Source organism: Prionailurus viverrinus, chromosome A3 (assembly GCF_022837055.1).
Source record: "Prionailurus viverrinus isolate Anna chromosome A3, UM_Priviv_1.0, whole genome shotgun sequence".
In the NCBI taxonomy this organism is placed as follows: domain Eukaryota; kingdom Metazoa; phylum Chordata; class Mammalia; order Carnivora; family Felidae; genus Prionailurus; species Prionailurus viverrinus.
In genome coordinates this window covers 24,068,595-24,089,881 of record NC_062563.1, presented here as the reverse complement: position 1 = coordinate 24,089,881, position 21,287 = coordinate 24,068,595, and the positions used below count along the sequence as shown (strand labels likewise).

Genomic DNA, 21,287 nt, shown 5'->3' with positions numbered 1-21,287 from the left:
TTCAGTTCAGAGGACGAGAGCCTGGTAGATGTCTGGGGTTTTCCCCGATTCCACTAGGACATCAACTTTCCCTCCAAGGAATAGTATATAAAATAAAGAAGCTAACACTGCCACTTTAGCCCTTTATCTGATCCCATTTCCCAGAGGTAATCTCTATTGACAGCCGCCTTCTGGCATTCTTCCTATGTATATACAAATATACATATACACACATAATTTTTTTAAATATTAAAATGGAATTATATGTATTACTTGGATAGAAATAAAAATTTTAACTAAAATTCAATGGAATTATACTGTATGTATTGTTCCACATTTCCCTTTCTCACTTATTAATATCTCATGTCAGTACATCCACTCATATGATCTGCCACCCTCTTCTACCATAATCTATTACTTAAACTTTAAAAAAAAATTTTTTTTTGTTTTATTTTAGAGAGAGAGAGAGGGCATGAGCAGGGGAGAGGGGCAGAGGGAGAGAGAAAAAGAGAGAGAGAGAATCTCAAGCAGGCTCCATGCTCAACGCAGAGCCCAATGTGGGGCTGGATTCCACAACCCTGAGACCATGACCTGAGCAGAAATCAAGAGTCAGACAACCAACCGAGCCACCCAGGTGCCCTTTAAACTTTTATTTTTAATTCAACAGAAGATATATGATCACATTTTAGGTGCAAAATTTTCAAACATTACAGATTGATAAAACCCATCACAAAATAGACTGAAAAGGCCTTTCACAAGATTGCCACCCATAACACACACACACAAACACACACCACATACACATGCATACACACAATGTATACACACACAGCACATATACACATGCATACACACATACACATTCATACATACACACACACGTGCATACACACACACATACACACACACACCCCTACACAAAAACACACATATGCTTTTAACCTTAGGCTCCTCCCTGATAATTAAACAATGGAGATAAGTCACTGCTATATTTGATATACATCCTTCTGGATTCATTTATTCCCATAAAAAAAAAATAGGCTGCTTAGATGTCATCTGTGTGGCTGACACAGAAATGGTTCTAAACTGTCCCTAATATTCTGCAACTTACTCTTGGAGATTTGTGCATATCGTAACTATCTTATTCAGTTATCTGTTAGCTAACATTTATTATTTATTATATTATTTATTATGTGCACCATTCCAGGCACAGTAGCAAACAAGATGGACAGCCTCTTGGGGGACATTCAGACAATAAACATGTAAATGAATAAGTAATATAATTTCAGGTAGTGCTAAGTAATATGAAAACAGGGGATTAGGCAGGGGAGGTTTTTTTTTTAACTACTACAAAGTATTCCACAGTTTGGATTACCATAGTTTGGGGGAGTGACTTCCAAATTTTTCTACTTGCTTCTTACAGTAAGAAATACATTTTATTTATTTTTTTATTAAAAAATTGTTAATGTTTTTTAAATTTATTTTTGAGAGAGAGAGAGAGAGAGAGTATGACAGGGGAGGGGCAGAGAGAGCTGGAGACACAGAATCTGAAGCAGGCTCCAGGCTCTGAGCTGTCAGCACAGAGCCCAAGTCGGGGCTCGAACTCACAGACTGCGAGATCATGACGTGAGCTAAAATCGGACACTTACCTGGCTGAGCCACACAGGTGCCCCAAGAAATACATTTTAAACTGCTATTCAAAACCCATCACAGAAACATACTACACAAAACTGAAAGATACACATATACAACTAAACAAATATTTCACAAAATAATGTCTACCCTGACCCAGGAGGATGCACTGAAAATTTTAATTTTGTTCTATTTCATAAAAATAACAAAAACAACAAGAAAAAAAAAACTCTGCTAATCATGACTGCTAAATTGTTTTCATTATCCACTAGTAAATTGTGACCTCAGTTTGAAAAATATTGCTTTAAATGACCAATCCTTTAATGAGATTAGATTGTTCATAAATCTCTCTGGTTAGGAACAGCTGCAGTGAGCTGTTTTATACTCATTTTGTAACCATGTGTTTCTGAGAGCAAGATTCCTGATTGTGTAATTACTATTTACTTAAAATTCTGATAAAATGTAGCCAGCGCATTGGAAAATCAAATTCTAACCCCCAATCTGTTACCGTGATATACAAACTTCTGTTGGGCAAGTCCCTGTACCTCTGTGGGCCTCAATTTCCCCACCAGTAACCTGTTGATGTCTACACCCCAGAGTCTGCTCTAAATTGAAAGCAGAGCCCCACCCCCTGACTCAGCGAGGGCAGAACTTCTCTCTGATCCCAACTCCCCCTTTTTCCGCTCCCTGTTTGGAAGAGGCCCAGGGAAAAGGGAAAAGGCAGGTCTGGGCCAGAGGGCCCAATGCAGGGCGGGGCAGGGGAAGGGCAAGAGGGAGGCCAGCCCCCTAGTAGGAAATGAGACAGGGTAGGAATAACACTTAATAAGCCTGACGCTCTCATCCTCCTCCTATCCCCTGGCCATCTTCCAGCCTCCTCTGTGCAGTCTCCTCTCCTTCCAGACAGTCTTTACTTCTTTTCCCCCTAGGCTGCAGCCAGCTTGAGCCCTCTGCCTGCCAGAGCCAGGAAGGAGCCCAGGTGGGGTAAGAACCTCAGCCCCAGGATGTTGACAACATTGCTGCCACTGCTGTGTCTACTGCTCCTGCCCGGCTGGGCCTTTTGTAGCCATGAAGCCTCAGATGGTGAGTCAGGGGCACATCTGCCCCGGGATGGTTCTGGAGACTCTCAGCCTGTCTGGGTACATGGGAGAAACCAGAGGAGACCTTATCCCACAGCGTCTGTGCCTGCAGCGAGCCAGATCTCTCTGTAGGGTAGGCAGGGTGCTGGGGACTGATTTGTGTCCCAAAGCCAAGGTGAGGAAGTACAGTCTGTCCCCAGGGAAGGGGGAGATGGAGGAGGCAGAGGGTGGAGAGTGGGGGATGGGAGGGGGGAGGGGGTGTGAAACAGAACTGGAAAAATGGAAAGGGATGGGTAGAAAGGGTAAGGGAATTAGCCCCCGGGAGAGGGGGTGAATCTGGAGGGGGAGAGCTGAGGGTGATCGTGGTTCGGGGTAAGACCAAGGAAGACAGGAAGACGTGAGAGATGGAAGGAATGGGAAGCCACTGGAGAGACCGGGACTGAGATAAGTGAGGCAGAAGAGGAGACTGGAGAAGGTGTAAGATGGATGGAAGCTTGGGGGAAAGTGGGGGGAAGAAGAAGCTGTGGTCATTGGGAAAACTCAGGGGGTCAGGCTGCCTGAAGTGGCTGTTTAAGCAGAGAAAGGTGTTATTGCCCTGCATGGTGACCACACAGGTGCCTCTCCTCCCGTTTCCCACAGTCTCTGTAGCCTCGGTCTCTCTCTGAGGGAGCAAATCACCAGTATTCAAGGAACGCTCACTATGGTTAATACGTGCACTGACACATCTGACTCCCGTAATATCTCTACAAGGCAGGCAATATGATTATCTCTCTTTTACAGGGGAGGAAACTGGGCACAGGGCAGTTAGGTACCTTATCTAGGGCTATCCACATAGATATACCTATTCACACCTACAGACACAGGGCACAACTTTTCAAATGCAAAGGTGGACAAGACACATCCACGCACAGAAATTTATAACCCCAGACTCATTCCCCCCTCACACATTCTCTGGGCATCAACCCTGTGCCAGGGCCTTAATAGGTGTAAGAGACAGAGATAACCAGACATGATTCTATAGCCTAAGGGAGCCCAGTAGAGTCTGTGTGTTTGGAGACAGTTACGTGGAATCTGGGATCATTGAAACAGACCTGCTGTGTCCGGGAGGGTAAAGAGGAGAGGCATCAGGAAAACTTCTCCAAGAGAGCAACAGAGCTGAGTCTTGAAGCATGAATAGAAGTTTGCCTAGAGGCAGAGACACCCCAACATGCTATTCATGTCAGCCAAAAGGCAGCATGAGAAACTCCAAGTAGTTTACTATATATAAGTACTAGAAGAGGTTAAATAAGGCAGTTGGGGCCTGGTCTCTGGCAGCCTTGAATGCCAAGCTAAAGACTTTGGACTTCATTCTGTGGACAGATATCCTATGGGGAGGCAGTATGGCTGGATGGTTAAAAGTGCTGGAATCACACCGCCTGCACTCAAATCTTAGTTCTGCTACACCATTTTAGGCTGTGTCTCTTATGGACTGAGATTAATCACAGTAGCTACTGCATTTAGCTAATGGGAGGAAGGCGCAAATAAGATAATAATATGTGTAAGGTACAGTGCTTGTGTCAGAGTAACAATAATAGCCATTATTATTGTTATTATTATTATTATTATTAATGATTTTGATAGGGGAGTGTGTCACTGGAGGATTTTAAGCAGGAGAGAATAATCTTCTTTCTGGGTCAGAGAGAGGTCAGATTAGAAGGAGTGAAACTGAAAAATGAGGGGACGGGGAAGAGGAAGGACATTACCACCCGAGTCCAGATGAGAACCGATGAGGCCTAAAGTAGGGCAGTGGCAGGGAACAGGAGATGCAATAGGATTTTACTGGAAGCCAGGATTTGTTGACCAACTGGAAGTGGGGGTAGTTACAGGGTGAGAGGCAGAAAGATGGGAGTGGCTCTTCCACTGACTGGATTACCCTGAGGCAAGTGGCTTCTGCTCTTTCCAGCCTCAGTTTCCTTATCTGTAAAACGAAGTTAATAATCCCTTTCCTGCCCTCCTGACAGGGTTATGGGAGGAAGAGTGGGAGAACACTTTGTAGTTTATGAACGGCCGAGAAGGTGGGCGGCCGGCCTTTAGGTAGGGGGTTATTACCTCCAGCTACACGCCAAGCCCTGCCACGCCGGCCAAGGCCTGACGCGCTGACACTGCCCGGCAGGCCTTCGGAACCTCCACATGCTCCAGATCTCCTACTTTCGCGACCCCTATCAAGTGTGGCACCGGGGCAACGCGTCGCTGGGGGGGCTAACGACGCACGTGCTGGAAGGCCTAGGCAGCAACGTCACGATCCGCCAGTTGCAGCCCTTGCAGGAGCCTGAGAGCTGGATGCACACAGAAGACAGCCTGAAGACCTATCTGCACCAGTTCAACAGCTTGGTACTGCTGGTACACCATGAGCGGCGCTTGACCTGTGCGTGGTGCGCGCGCCCCTAAGCGCGGTGGCGGCGGCGGCGGGGCGGCGGTGGCGCGTCCAGGCGGGAGGCGCGGCCTGTGGGCGGGATTTGATGGGGTGGGCCTGTGGGGGAACGGGGCGGAGCCTCATGGAGGGACTGCGTTCTTGGAGGGGTCTTGTGGATGGCTTGGTCTTGGGTGAGCCGGCTGCTCTGAGCAGCCCAGTGGTACCAGGGTACCTGCCTTTGCTGATTGCTGGTTGGGAGCTTGAGCCCGAAGAGGACTGGGTGTCCTAGTTGCGGGCCCTCCGTCAGGCCCTCTTTTTGCTGGCATGACCTCGGGGCTGACCCTGTTGGGATGCCCTGTCCTTGATCCACCCGAAACCCCGAAAGTTCATGTTCCCCCGGTGGACATTCTCCCACAGCTGGCATCCTCTCCATACAGCCCTCTCACCCTCCCTCATCCACAGTTCCTCTGATCATTCGCTGCTTCCTGGGCTGTGAGCTGCCTCCTGAGGGCTCTACAGCACGTGTCTTCTTCGAAGTGTCTGTGAATGGCAGCTCCTTTGTGCATTTCCAGCCAGAGACAGCTTTATGGGTGGCAGGGCCCCAGGCACCCTCCAGGGTGGTCACCTACACCCTGCAGCAGCTCAACGCCTACAATCGTACTCGGTACGAACTGCGAGAATTCCTGCAGGACACCTGTGTGCAGTATGTGCAAGAACACATCACTGTGAACAACTCGAAAGGTATGATGGGATCGGGGATGGGCCTGTGTGCTGTTGGGTGGGTTCCAGGCAAATGGGTAGACCTGAAGGATGCATACCTTGAGCAACGGAAGGCTCAGGGCTTGGGGGTTGGGACAGAGTATACACAGCTTATGTCACTTGGTGAAGTAGCCCCCTTCCTTCGGGGTAGAAATCCCTTAGTGTTTGATTTAAACCATGGACTTCTTGGAGGTATGTTCTTCAGGCTAATTCTGTGCATGTTCTGCAGGGAGCCAAACAGGCCGCTCCTACACCTCGCTGGTCCTGGGTGTCCTGGTGGGCAGTTTCATCATTGCTGGTGTGGCTGTAGGCATCTTCCTGTACACAGGTGGACGGCGGTGTTGATTGCTCTCCAGACCCCTATGAAAAAGGGCTGGACTGATGGGGGCTGATGAGGGAAGATCTCAGCTCACTGCAAAACCACACAGATTCCCCATCTGGGACATTATATCCCAGAAGGTTTGGAGTGGCAGCTCCTTTCTTCTCCCTGATCTGCCCACCAAGAGTTTGGGGGAGGGAAAGGGAAGGAGGAAGCTAAGTAGACAGAGTTCTTGGTTTGCTAAGCACCTAAGAACTTGCATGCTTTCCTGAATTGGTCTGAGAAGTGAATGCTTATCTATCTTTGTGGGAAACAGATGATGGAGTTGGGTGGGGGTAGAGGGTGTCTATGGCATGTCCTCCAAAGACAGAATCACCCAAGGCATTCAAAACACCTAACAAATACAAGAAGTCCATCAACCAGAATAAACACCACTCGATGCTCCCAGGCACATCAGATTTGGGAAAGGATGCTGATATAGTAGAGGTAGAAAGAAATAATCAGAGAAATGGTGGGAGTATAAACTAAAATATGGGAGCAAAGAGCCATTAGTTAATTAATAATATTCTTAAAAAATTCCTTACTTATGTAGATGGCATTATTTTTTCCTCTACAAAACTTCTGGAAAAGTAGACTATATCTTTTGTCTTTATTTTATGTTGAGAGAGAGAGACAGAGTGTGAGCAGGGGAGGGGACAGAGAGAGAGGGAGACACAGAATCTGAAGCAGGCTCCAGGCTCTGAGCTGTCAGCACAGATCCCGATGTGGGGCTTGAACCCACAGACTGTGAGATCATGACCTGAACTGAAGTCGGACGCTTAACCGACTGAGCCACCCAGGGATCCCGTAGACTATACCTTTTGCTTCTACTCCCTCCTTTCCCACTCCTAAATCACTGCAGTCTGACTTCCCTATAAACTGCTCTAAGATCATCAATGACCTCTAATTGTGAAATCTCCATTCCACATGATATCTGCAACATTTTCCTTTGTGGACTAGAATTCTCTTTTTACCCTAACCCCTGAGATTCCATACTTCTAATTTTTAGAAACTGTTCTGGCCACTCAGTCAATCCCATTGCCTTTGTCATCTTACTCAACTCACCTTGAAATCATGGCTTTTTTAGACTTCCATGTTTTGGTTTTCTGGTCCCATTTAAACTGTACCCTTTGTGGATGTATTCATATGTCATCTGTCTGTGGTCTTTTCCATGGGGAAACAATATAATCTTGTCTTTGGAAGCAAGTGTTTTGCCATCAAACAGATTTGAGTTTTACTTCTTTAAGCCGGGCATTTAACTCCTTGAAGTCTCAGTTTCTTCATAAAGAAAGGTTTAATAAAATGTACAAAAAGGATATAATAAAAATAACACCTACCTCATAGAGGCATTATGAGTATTATATAAAAAAATATATGTACACCCAATAAATATAGCACTTGCTGCTGACCTCCAGACCCCACATTTGCATTGATTTTTGAAAATCATCTCCACCTTAATATTTTGCAGACATTTCTGAGTCAACATGTTCTAAGTCAAATTCCTTATCTTTCTCCCCAAACCTGTTCTCTCTCCTTTGTTGTTTGCTATCAGTTAAACAGAATTACTATCAAACCACATCAGTGTAGAAACCTAAGTGCTGACCTTTATTTACTCCTTCTTCATCCCCCACCTACAAAATATAGTATGTGTAGAATCAAATCCTTTTTTTCCACTCTCTTGCTTTTTTTGTAAGATATGGTAATTCAGCTCTTTCTCTGCGGTAGGTATGAGGTGTGCCGCCCAGTTCTACTGGGTGTTTAGCTACAGGGCGCTTAGGCAGCAGATAGCCACGAGCTGCTTCAGTTCCTTCAGTGTCTGCCTTACCTGTAGAGAACAGTCCTGCATGAGGTCATGTTCCTCTTGGGGCTATCCTCATCTGGTGACTGAGCAAAGCAGGGGTATAAAGGCTCAGCCAGTCCCACCTACTGCAGGGCAATTCTGATAAACAGTATTCACTCCAGAGCTCCTTGCCAGGTTGGCTGGGTATCTGTCATATCTACACTGAAGTTTGACTTCTCCTTCTATTCAATCCCCCTTCCTTTCCCTAGTTAATATCTTCCACCTCAAACTATCTCAGCATCTGCTTCCAGAAAATCCAAACTGTGACTGACAATCTTCCTTTCTTTTCTTCTTCTTTCTTTTTTTTTCTCTCTCCAGATTGAGAAATTTTCTCAATCTTATATCTGGACCATAGCAGTAGCCTCCTCCTAACTATTCTCCTGGTTTCTAATTTCTCTGAGTTCTAATTCATCTACATGGAAATAAAAAATAATAATAATTTAAAAAAGCAAACATATATCTGATCATGTCATCATTGTTCCACTTTGTAAATTCCCAATACTTACTGAGCTAACTTCAGAATCCTCAAAATGGCATCCAAGGCCTTGTATAATCTGGTCTTATCCTAATTTTCAAATTGTATATCCCACCACTTCTCTTCATCCAACTGTGCTTTAGATTATCAATTTTAAAAACATATATATTTTAAATGTTTTTATTTATTTTTGAGGGGGGGGTGGGCGGCAGAGAGACAGACAGAGAGACAGAGATAGAGGATCGAAAGTGGGCTATGTACTGAAAACAGAGAGCCCCACGTGGGGCTCGAACTCAAGAACCATGAGATCAAGACCCAAGCCGAAGTTGGATGCTCAACCAACTGAGCCACCCAGGCACCCCTAAAAGCATATATTTAAAAAAATGTTTATTTATGTATTTTGAGAGAGAAAGAGAGAGAACAAGCAGGGGAGGGGCAGAAAGAAAGGTTGAGAGAGAATCCCAAGCAAGCTCCACATTGTCAGTATAGAGTGCAACATGTGGCTGGATCTCACAACCATAAGATCATGACCTGAGAGGAAACCAAGAGTCAGATGCTTAACCGACTGAGCCACCCAGGCTCCCCTTAAATGACAGAAGTAATACAACAATACTAGCAACACAGAGATTTACAAAGAAAGTTTGACAAAGAGAAAAATGAAAGACCTCTGTTTTCTCCTTCTCCCCAACCCTTACCTAAATGGTATGCCAAGATTCTTAGTTTCAAGCAACAGAAACCAACTCTACCAACTTAAGGAGGAAATAAATATATTGGAAGGTCATCAAGTAATCCTCAGTTTGATAGGAAGGCCAGCTAATTAAGCTCAGAAAATAGAACCAGGAATCTCAACCAAAGTCACAACAGAGGAATGGTCTAGTTAAGTATACCACAGCTGGAACCACTACATCACCATTGCATGCTGCCATCTTAAGTGAATTCTACTCTGTCCCCTGTTTGTTTTTGTTTTGTTTTGTTTTTACACTATTTGTTCAAGACTCAATGTCCTGGTGGGAATGTCCAAATGATCAAGACTTTGCCTTAGCTGCAAGAGGGGAAAAGGGAAACTTTATGAGATGTAGCAACATTAGGGGGAATAGCTGTAAGTGCCTATATTAAAAAGAAGAAATATCTCAAATCAATAACCTATCCTTCCACCTAAAGAAGGTAGAAAAAGAGGAATGATCTAAACCTAAATCAAGAAGGGAAATAATAAGTATTAGAGCAAATAAATAAACTAGAGTCCAGAAAAACAATAACGAAAATCAACAAAACCTCTTTTGTTGAAAGATCAATAAAATTGGCAAAACTTTAGCTAGACTTACCAATAAAAAAGTGAGAAGATCAAATTACAAAAATATTACAGAAATTACATTAGAGAATAAAAATGATTATAAGGAATACTACAAAAAATTATATGGCAACAAATTAGATAACTTAGATGAAATGGACAAGTTCCTAGAAAGACACAGATGCAGAAGAAATAGAAAATCTAAGTAGATGTGCAACAAATAAAGATACTGAATTAGTAATTTTAGAACTTCTGCAAAGAAAAACCCAGGCCCAAATTACCTCACTGGTGAATTCCATCACATTTCAAGAAGAATTAGCATCAATCTTTGATAAAATCTTTCAAAAAATAAAAAAAGGAGGGAACACTTTCCAGGACATTCTATGAGGCCAGTATTACCTTGACACCAAACCCTATAGAGACATCAGAAGACAGCCACAAATATCTCATGAACATAGACACAAAAATCCTTAACAAAATGCTAGCAAGTTGAATCCAGCAATAAATGAAAGGTATTAAACACTGTAATCATGTGAGATTTATCCCAGGGAGGCCAAGTTGGTTCAACATATGAAAGTCAATGAATAGAACACACCATATCAATAAAATAAAGGACAAAACCCATATGATCATCTTAATAGATGCAGAAAAAAACATTTGATAAAATTCAATACCCTATCATGATGATAATACTCAACAAACTAGGGATACAGAGGAACTTGTTCAACCTGATAAAGGTTATCTAAAACCCCACAACTAACATCATATTGAAACATTCCCCCTAGAATCAGAAACAAGACAAGGATTTCTGCTCTTTCTACTTGATTTCGACATGTACTATATTAGAGATTGTAGCCTGAGCACTCAGGCAAGAAAAAGAAATAAAAGCCATCTGAATTGGAAAGAAAAATAGTAAAGGTATACCCATTCAGAAATGACATGATTTTGTATATAGAAAATCCTAAAGAATCTACAAAAACAAAAACAAAAACAAACCCGTTAGATCTAATAAAAAAGTTTAGTAAGGTTGCAGGATACAATATCAATACATAAAAATCAATTGTATTTCTATTCATTAGCACTGAACAATCCAATAATGAAATGTAAAAGAATTCCATTTATAATAACATGGAAATATTATAAACTTGAGAATAAATTTAACAAAAGAAGTGTAAGATGTGTACACTGAATACAAATACTTATTGAAAGAAATTAAAGATAAATAAATGGAAAAATATCCTGTATTTATTGACCATAGGCTTAATATGTTAAGACAGCAATTCTTCCCAAACTAATCTACAGATTCATTGCAATTTCTATTAAAATCCCAGCTGCCTTTTTTTGCAGAAATCAATAAGCTGATCCTGAAGTTCATATGGAAGTGCAAGGGATCCAGAATAGATCCCAAAGAAGTCTTGAAGAAAACAAACAAACAAACAAACAAACAAAAAATCTGAGGCCTCATACTTATTGATTCTAAAATTTACTACATAGTTACAGTGATCAACACAGTGTTCTACTGGCATAAAGACAAACATATAGATCAATGGAATAGGACTAAGACTCCAGAAATAAACCCTTACATCTGTGGTCAACTGATTTTTCTACAAGATGCTAAGACAATTTGATGGAGAAGGAATCATCTAGGTGTTGCTGGAACAACTAGTTATCACCATGCAAAAGATGGAAGTTAGAATCCCAATTCAAAATGGATCAAAGACCTAAATATATGATCTAAAGCCATAAAACTCTTGGGACACCTGGCTAGCTTAGCCAGTGGAGCATGCAACTCTTGATCTCGGGGTTGTGAGTTTGAGCTCCATGCTGAGTGTAGAGATTACTTAAAAATAAAATATTTTGGGGGGCACCTGGGTGGCTCAGTCGGTTAAGCATCCGACTTCAGATCAGGTCATGAACTTGTGCTTGGTGAATTCGAGCCCTGCTTCGGATTCTGTGTCTCCCTCTCTGTTCCTCCCCCACTCTCACTCTGTCTCTGTCTCTGCCTTCCTCTCTCTCTCTCTCTCTCTCTCTGTGCGTGTCTCTCAAAAATAAAAAAAAAATTTTAAACATTTTTTAAAAGAAATTTAAAAAATAAAATCTTTTTGAAGAAGAAGGCATAAACTCTTAAAGAAAAACATAGTTGTAAACATTTGTCTTAGATTAAGCAATGGTTTCTTAGCTCTGATACAAATAGCACAAACAACAAAAGAAAAAAATAGATAAATTGGACTTCACCAAAATAAAAGTACTTTTGTGGTTCACAGAATATACAGAAAAGATATCCCACAGAATAGAAGAAAATATTTGTAAATCATATATCTGATAAAGATCTAATACCCAGAATATATAAAGAACTCTTACAACACAACAATAAAAAGACAAATAACCCAATTTAAAAATAGGCAAAGGATTTGAATTGGCACTTCTCAAGATATACCAGTGACCAATAAGCACATGAAAAGATGCTCAACATCATTACATGCAAATCAAAACTATAATGAGGTACTAATTCACACCATCAAGAATGTCTATAATAAAAAAGATAGACAATAATAAGTGTTGGCAAAAATGTGCAGAAAGTGACCCTCATACATTGCTGGTGGGAATGTAAAATGGTATAGCCATTTTGGAATACATTTGACAGTTCCTAAAAAATTCAACATAGAGCTAGTATAAGACTCAGCAATTCCACTCTTGTTACATACTCAAGAGAATGGAAAACATATGTCTACACAAATACTTGTACGTGAACGTTCATAGCAGCATTATTCATAACAGCCAAAATATGGAAACACTGCAAATGTCTATCAGTTGATGAATAGATAAACAAAATGTGGTACATTCATACAATGGAATATTATGTAGCCCCAATGAATGAAGTACTGATATATGCTACAACATGGACGAGCCTTGAAAACATTGTAAGTGAAAGAAGAAGCCAGTCACAACAAACCACATCTTGTAAGATTCCACTTACATGAAATGTCCAGAATAGGCAATCCATAGATATAGAAAGCAGATTAGTGATGCCTCATGCTGGAGGTATGGAGTGATGACAGACAGTGTCTGCTAAAGGGCACAGGGTTTCCTTTTGGGGTGATGAAAATATTCTAAACATATTATGATGGATACATGGTTCTGAACATAGTTTTTAAAACGCTGAATTGCATATTTTAAATGGATAAATTTTACAGTATGTGAATTATATCTCAAAGATGTTACAAGGTGATAACAGTAAAACCATCTTGAATATGAAGAAAGTAAGCAAAGCTGCTGAAATCAGTAACCATCAAAAAATGTTATTAATTATTAAAAAAAAAAACAGTCTCTGGAGTTAGGTTGGGGTCGGTTAATTCCCTCTTTGTGCTTTCTCAGTCCACAGTCCAATTAATCTTCCACTGTGTCCACAGGGAGAATAAGGAGGTAAACTTATAAGATATTAGACCTGAACACTCTTATACTGATGGTGAAACTGAAGCTGGGAAAGACTAAGCAGCTTGTCCAAGGTTCCACAGTTAGCTGGTATAAGAACTGGAACTAGAGGGGCGCCTGGGTGGCGCAGTCGGTTGAGCGTCCGGCTTCAGCCAGGTCACGATCTCGCGGTCCGGGAGTTCGAGCCCCGCGTCGGGCTCTGGGCTGATGGCTCAGAGCCTGGAGCCTGTTTCCAATTCTGTGTCTCCCTCTCTCTCTGCCCCTCCCCCGTTCATGCTCTGTCTCTCTCTGTCCCAAAAGTAAATAAAGGTTGAAAAAAAAAAAAAAAAAGAACTGGAACTAGAGGGGCACCTGGGTGGCTCAGTCGGTTAAGTGTCCAACTTCGGCTCAGGTCATGATCTCACAGTTCTTGAGTTTGAGCCCCGCATTGAGCTCTGTGCTGACAGCTCAGAGCCTGGAGCCTGCCCCAGATTCTGTGTTTCCCTCTCTCTCTGCCCCTCCCGCACTCGCACTCTGTCTCTCTCTCTCTCTCTCTCTGAAAAATAAATAAACATTAAAAAAAATAATAACTGGAACTAGAGCTCGAGTCTTCTGACTTTTGTTCCTGAGCTATTGCTGCAACACCATGCTCTGGGAGGGGGTGAGAGTCATAGGTTGTAGGGGTAACAGGATTACTTGCCAGGATTCTCTGAAAAGTTCATGTCCACGTCCAAAAGCAGGAGAGGTAAAGAGTCAGGAAAACAGTGGGATGAGTAACTCTTGACCTTTTAGGGCAAGAGGTGTGATCCTCATTTCCAGGACATTGTACAACCAAATAGAGAATGAAAAGTTCATCTGCCCATGCTTATACATATAAATATTGGTTCATAGCTGTGTGACCTTGGATGATAAGTCACTGCCCCTCTCTGAAAGGGAATTTGTAATTTTTTTTAGATTCATTTATTTATTTGGGGGGAGGGGGCAGAGAGAGAGAGGAGAGAGAGAATCCCGAGCAGGCTCCATACTGTCAGCACGGAGCCCAATGTGGGGCTCAATCTCATGGAACTGAGAGATCAGGACCTGAGTCAAAATCAAGACTTGGAAGCTTAACCAACTGAACCGCCCAGGTGCCCCAGGAATTTGTAATTTCTACAATACCTTCCAGCTCTGATAACTAGGATTCTAAGTTCCTAAGTCCAGACAGCTGGCATTTGGGCAACTGTAAGTGTCCTAGAAGTGCCCTTCTTCTTCCTGGAATGACCTCAGAATATTTGGCTTAAGCCTGTCCCCTGACAGACAGACTACTGGAGGTCATGTTGGAGTTTACACAAGAAATAAACAAATCTGGAATAAATCTAAACAAGTGGCTCCCCAGTGTAATCTAAAAATCTCCTTCTGGGTGGCTTGGCTTACTGTACTCCACCACCTTTGAATTTAGTTCAGTGTGTATCTCTTGATTTTGTACTTCTTGCCAGGTGTCCTGAGGTTTAGGTTTTTGTACCCAATTCGGCCAACTGTTGCTGAGGCCTATGTGATGGATGCAAGACATTGTGCTAACTGCTCTCAGGGATGCAGAAAGGGGTAAAACATGATCCCCGCCCAGGAGCTCATAGTCCAGAGGAAGAGGCATACAAACCATGTCATTTTAACACAGAAGGAATGAGAAAAGTACAAAGTAGCTATAAGCTATGTACTGAGGAAAAGGGATCAGGGAAAGCTATACAGAGGCCATATATTTCATCTGAGCCTTGAAGAAAGAAAATTTTACTAGGTGAAAAGGGGAAAGATGTTTCTCCCCTCTTAGGCTAAGATCTTTGAGGGAAGAATAATATATATCAACATGTTCCTGACATTGAGCATAATACCTAACATAAGGAAAGAGCCCAGTACATATTTGTTCAATAAGTGAATAATGAGTGGATTCTGGACTGATATAACAGCACAAAGGCAAAGGGGTGAAAGTGCACCATATGTTTGGGGATGATAAATGGTCTGATATGGCTGCTCTAAGTTAAGTTTATATAAGGAAATGTGGGAGATGAAATGAGACATTTGGGTACCAGATTAAGAATGGCATGCTAAGAAGTTATACTTAATTCTATAGGCTAACTATATAGGTTAACTATTTCCTGTAGGGAAACACTGCCCTCGTTTATCTTCCTATCCTTAATATCTAGAACGGTGACAGGGACTTAGAAGATAGACAATAAATGGCTGGAAGAATGACTGAACTCAAGATTTTTGAGAAAGGATGCTATTTCATCCAATCTCAGTTTACTACTACTATTACTAATCCTTCACTTTATATACAATTTTATAGTTACAGACACACTTTTATTCTATTATCTCATTAAAAAATGTGTTGATCCACCCAACACGTTTATTAGGAAAGAAGGCAGATATTATTCTCATTTCCTGGTCCATCTTGTGAAACTGAATGAAACCTCATTTAAAATGGAGCCAGGAAAGCTGTAATCATCAAGGCAGTATGGTATCGGCACAAAAACAGACACATAGACCAATGGGATAGAATAGAGACTCCAGAATTGGACCCACAAATGTATGGCCAACTAATCTTTGACAAAGCAGGAAAGAATATCCAATGGAAAAAAGACAGTCTCTTTAACAAATGGTGATGGGACAACTGGACAGCAACATGCAGAAGAATGAAACTAGACCACTTTCTTACACCATTGACAAAAATAAACTCAAAATGGATAAAGGACCTGAATGTGAGACAGGAAACCATCAAAACCCTAGAGGAGAAAGCAGAAAAAAAACCTCTCTGATCTCAGCCGCAGAAATTTCTTACTCGACACATCTCCAAAGGCAAGGGAATTAAAAGTGAAAATGAACTATTGGGACCTCATCAAAATAAAAAGCTTCTGCACTGCAAAGGAAACAATCAACAAAACTAAAAGGCAACTGATGGAATGGGAAAAGATATTTGCACATGGCATATCAGATAAAGGGCTAGTATCCAAAATCTATAAAGAACTCACCAAACTCCACACCTGAAAAACAAATAATCCAGTGAAGAAATGGGCAGAAGACATGAATAGACACTTTTCTAAAGAAGACATCCAGATGGCCAACAGACACGTGAAAAGATGCTCAACGTCGCTCCTCATCAGGGAAATACAAATCAAAACCACACTGAGATTCCACCTCACACCAGTCAGAGTGGCTCAAATGAACAAATCAGGAGACTATAGATGCTGGAGAGGATGTGGAGAAACGGGAACCCTCTTGCACTGTTGGTGGGAATGCAAACTGGTACAGCCGCTATGGAAAACAGTGTGGAGGTTCCTCAAAAAATTAAAAATAGATCTACCATATGACCCAAGGGATATACACTGCTAGGAATTTACCCAAGGGATACAGGAGTGCTAATGCATAGGGGCACTTGTACCCCAATGTTTATAGCACCACTTTCAACAATAGCCAAATTATGGAAAGAGCCTAAATGTCCATCAACTGATGAATGGATAAAGAAGATGTGGTTTATATATATATATATATATATATATATATATACACAATGGAATACTACTTGGCAATGAGAAAGAATGAAATCTGGCCATTTGTAGCAACGTGGATGGAACTGGAGAGTATTATGCTAAGTGAAATAAGTCAGGCAGAGAAAGACAGATACCATATGTTTTCACTCATATGTGGATCCTGAGAAACTTAACAGAAGACTATGGGGAGAAGGGGGAAAAAACAGTTACAGAGAAGGAGGGAGGCAAACCATAAGAGACTCTTAAATACTGAGAACAAACTGATGGTTGATGGGGTGTGGGAGAGAAGGGAAAGTGGGTGATGGGCATTGAGGAGGGCAGCTGTTTGGATGAGCACTGGGTGTTGTATGGAAACCAATTTGACAATAAATTATATTTAAAAAAAATAATGAAATAAAATTTAAAAATAAATAAATAAGGAGCCAGGAGACCAGCAGGGGGAGCTCTCACCCCTTACCAACTCATTGTCAATTGCAGACCTCAACCTGAAGAGACATACCCTGCATTCCCAGCAGGAGGAAGCCTGCTTTACTACTCCAGCAAGAGGAAGATTTTCTCCTGGCCCAGCAATAGTTCAGCCAGTGAGAAACTGCCGCAACTCAGCCAATGAGAAACCATCACCACCCTGAACTCTCATTTTTCTCAAATGGACTTTACTTCAAAGCAATCTCTCACAACTTCATCCTTTTTCTGTATAAAGTAACATTCCCTCCTTTGTTCTCCTGACTTGCCTGTGGTTTTACCCTAGTTTGCTGGCCCCAAATCTGCAACATTCAAAAATCAATGAATGTAATTCACCATATTGACAGACGAAAAGAAGAAAAAAAACTTGATAATTTCAATTGATGAAGAAAATGCATTAACAGAATTCAACGTCTATTCATGATAAAATCTCTCCACAATTAGGAACAGAAGGAAACTTCTCTCACCTCAGGGGGGGAAAAGAGCATTTACAAAAAAGGCATCATACCTAATGGTAAAAGCCTGAATGTTTTCTCCCAAAATTGGGAACACAAAAGGATGTTCACTCTTGCCACTCCTATTCAATATTATCAGAAAGTTCTGACTAACGCAACAAGGCCAGGCAGGGAATGAAAAAGACACATGAATTGGAAAGGAAGAAACAAAATTATCTCCGTTAGTAGCCAAAGGAAAAAATAAAATTGTTTCTATTAGTAACCAAAAATGATTGTCTATGTAGAAAATTCTATTTAATCTGCAAAAAAAAACCCAAAAAACAACAACAACAACAAAAAAAACCTCCTAGAGAGGTGCTTGGGTGGCTGTCAGTTGAGTGCCCAGCTCTTGATTTGGTTCAGGTCATGATCTCACGGTTTGTGGGTTTAAGCCCTGAGTTGAGCTCTGCGCTGACAGCTTGAGATTCTTTCTGTCCCTCTCTCTCTCTCAAAATAAATAAATAAACTAAAAAAAAAAAACAAAAACAAAAAAAAAAACAAAAACAAAAAAAACCAAACCCTCCTAGAACTAGTTAATGAGTTTGGCAAAGTCACAGGATACAAAGTCATAATATAAAACTCAATTGTGTTTCTGTATCTCGGCAACAAGCAATGGTAAAACAAAATTAAATAAACAATATAGGGGTGCCTGGGTTCAGTTGGTTAAACATCCCACTCTTGATTTCTGCTGGGGTCACCATCTCATGGTTCTTGAATTCGAGCCCCACATCAGGCTCCATGCTGGCAGTGAGGAGCCTGCTTGGAATTCTTTCTCTCTGCCTCTCCCCTGCTCATGCTCCCACTCTCTATCTTTCTCTCTCAAAAATAAATAAGTAAACATTTGAAAAAAGCACATAAAATAAACAAACAATATAATTTATGATTGCACCAAAGTAATGAAATATGTAGGGATAACTAGAACAAAATATATGACAGATCTTTATGCTGCAAACTATAAAATACCAATGAAGGAAATCAAAGAAGACCTAAATAAATGGAGCAACAGATCATGTTCACTGATTAGAAGGCTCAGTTCTGTTAGAGTGTCAATTTTCCCCAAACTGAAACACAGATTCAATATAATCCCAATCAAAATCCCAGCAGGGATTTTTTTTTTTTTAACGTTTATTTTTGAGAGAGAGAGACCAACAGACAGACGGAGTGCAAGCGAGGCAGGGGGGCAGAGAGAGAGGGAGACACAGAATCTGGAACAGCCTGGCTCCAGGCTCCAAGCTGTCAGCACAGAGCCTGATGCAGGGCTTGAACTCAGGAACCGTGAGATCATGACCTGAGCCGAAGTCCGACGCTTAACTGACTGAGCCACCCAGGTGCCCCAGCCCGGATTTTTATAGATATCAATAAGTTGATTCTAATATTTATATGGAAAGCCAAAAGGACGGAGAGCTAAAACAATTTTGGAAAAGTAGAACAATGTTGGAGAACTCACACTATTTGATTTCAAGACTTACTACCATTATATACTAATAAAAGCAGTGTGGTGTTGGCAAAAGGATAGAGACATGGATGGATGGAACAGAATAGAAAGTCCAGAAAGAGATTGACACAAATATGCCCAACTGAATTTTTTTACCAAAGTGCAATGGGGAAAGATCTTTTCAACTAGAGTAATTGTACAGTTGCAAAAATGTAAACCTCGGCCTATACCTTACACTTTTTATTTTAAAAATTCAGTTGAAATGGATCATAGACCTAAATGGAAACCTATGGAACTTTTAGAAGAAAGCAAAGGAGAAAAATCATTGTCACCTTAGGTTAGAGAGAATTCTTAAATGCAACATTAAAGTGAAATTCATAAAAGGAATACTTGATAAATTTGATTGTAGGGACAGAGAACACATCAGTGTTGCAGGACTTACCTAAGTTGGGGAGAACATTTTGACCAGAAAGAGGTACCACCACATGGACATTTTTAGGGAAGGACAAACTATTCCGTATTTTGATTGTGGTGTTTATATGACTGTGTACTTCCCAAAACTCATCGAACTCTACACCAGAAAGTGAATTTTACTAATGTAAATTGCAATTAAGTTACATAAATATCTATCTATCTATATATGAATTAAAAAAAAAGTTTTTCATTTTTCTCCTCAAATTAGTATCAAGTCACATCTAACGGATTCTGTATTTGTACAATTATTTTTCTTGGAGCCCAAGATTAGGACTGCCATAATCCATGTTAACTTTTCATTTCCTCTTATTCCATAGAACCTGAAATTTCATCATTGTCAATTTATTCTTTTTGACTAGGTTTCTGTCTCAAGAAGGTCCAGCTCCTATTATTGGGAGTGGAAAAATAACACACTACCTGTCATTGGCACGTTAGCAGGGATCCATTCATTGGGCTAACTAGCTGTCATTGTGGCTGGCAGTGAGCAGGCCTCCGAGGGGCCAGGACACAGGACAGATGTGTTCTCATAGGAGGAAAGGGAAAGAAAGGTCTGCAGCATAGCACAGCCACAGGGCACTAAAGGCTGCAGCTGGGGGCGGGAGGGTAGCGATCAGGGAGAAGAGATGAGAGCATGCCAGGGACACACTGTGCTGACTTCACAGTTTTGCCTCCGGCTGGCTCTGGACTTAATCCAGTGTCTTCCCTGAGCTTTCATTTTTTCTCTTCTGATCCTGTCAAGTCTCTGCTCACATCTGTCCCATAGTGTAAACAAGATCCTCTTCCTTTGCCTCTTATTCAACAGACAATTATCATAACTGAGTCTGACAACACTCCCTCCTATTTGGCACTAAAGCCCTTTTATAACCACTTATCTCTTTTGATCCAAGAAAAGGAGAATTAGCTCTGATTTCCGAGAAGGAAATAAAGCCTCAGAAAGGTTAAGTGATTTTTACCCAGTTAGTTTTTTCCTACAGAGGCCTGGACTCTCTCCATTATCTATACTCTGCTGCCCCCTACCGTGCACACAGCATTAGATGCTTAAATTGCAAGGACACACAACACACAGTTGTCACAATCTGAGAGTTTACATTTGTTAACTTAACAGATATTTATTGAGATCTTACCATGTGCCAGAAAAAAAGACAGACATGGTTCCTGTGCATGTGGAGCTTATGATATAGACAGGGAGATGGAATTACACAAATAATTACGTAATTACAATTTGGATGAGTACTATGAAGTACAAGGTGCCGTAGCAGCGTATAGCAGTGTGTAGCCTATTGGGAGGATCAGGGAAATCTTGCATGAAGTGTAATCCGTAGGAGTAGATTATTCATTGGCTATGGAGGAGGTATTGCAGGTGCCTCTCAGGTCTCTGGCACGAGCTGGGCAGATGGCACGAGATGGGCAGTTACTAAGTTGGGGAAGCCTAGAGAAAGGTGGGATTTTGCATGGAAAGAACGTGAACTTGGCTTTGGCCTTTTGCAGTTTGGAAACCCTGTGAGACATTCAGGTATAGATGTGGAATAAGCAAATGGTATTTGAAATTGTGGTAATGGATGAAAACTCTTGGTAAGAAAAGAACAGAAAGATAAAAGGGCTTATGACTACTGTGACAGACTCGTAGATTTAAAAGTCCTGTTGCTAGGGGAACCTGGGTGGCTCAGTCAGTTAAGCATCGGACTCTTGAC

At 41.5% G+C, this 21,287-nt stretch overlaps 2 protein-coding genes and 1 long non-coding RNA gene across 3 annotated transcripts in view; 2 read left to right on the top strand and 1 right to left on the bottom strand.

The window, feature by feature from the left end:
- The window catches only part of LOC125161752 (uncharacterized), an 86,632-nt gene that overhangs the window by 11,370 nt on the left and 53,975 nt on the right, over positions 1 to 21,287 (bottom strand). The window lies entirely within an intron of this gene.
- PROCR (protein C receptor) lies at positions 2,383 to 8,785 on the top strand. The gene is made up of 5 exons (XM_047851790.1): positions 2,383 to 2,417; positions 2,538 to 2,691; positions 4,840 to 5,091; positions 5,542 to 5,820; positions 6,068 to 8,785. Exons 2-5 carry the CDS (start codon positions 2,613 to 2,615, stop codon positions 6,181 to 6,183), a joined length of 726 nt encoding a protein of 241 aa, XP_047707746.1. The 5' UTR covers positions 2,383 to 2,417; positions 2,538 to 2,612; the 3' UTR covers positions 6,184 to 8,785.
- The window catches only part of MMP24 (matrix metallopeptidase 24), a 73,600-nt gene continuing 58,017 nt past the window's right edge, over positions 5,705 to 21,287 (top strand). The window contains exon 1 of the mRNA XM_047851785.1: positions 5,705 to 5,820. The gene's annotated coding sequence lies outside the window, so the exon portion shown is untranslated. The remainder of the gene's footprint in view (positions 5,821 to 21,287) is intronic.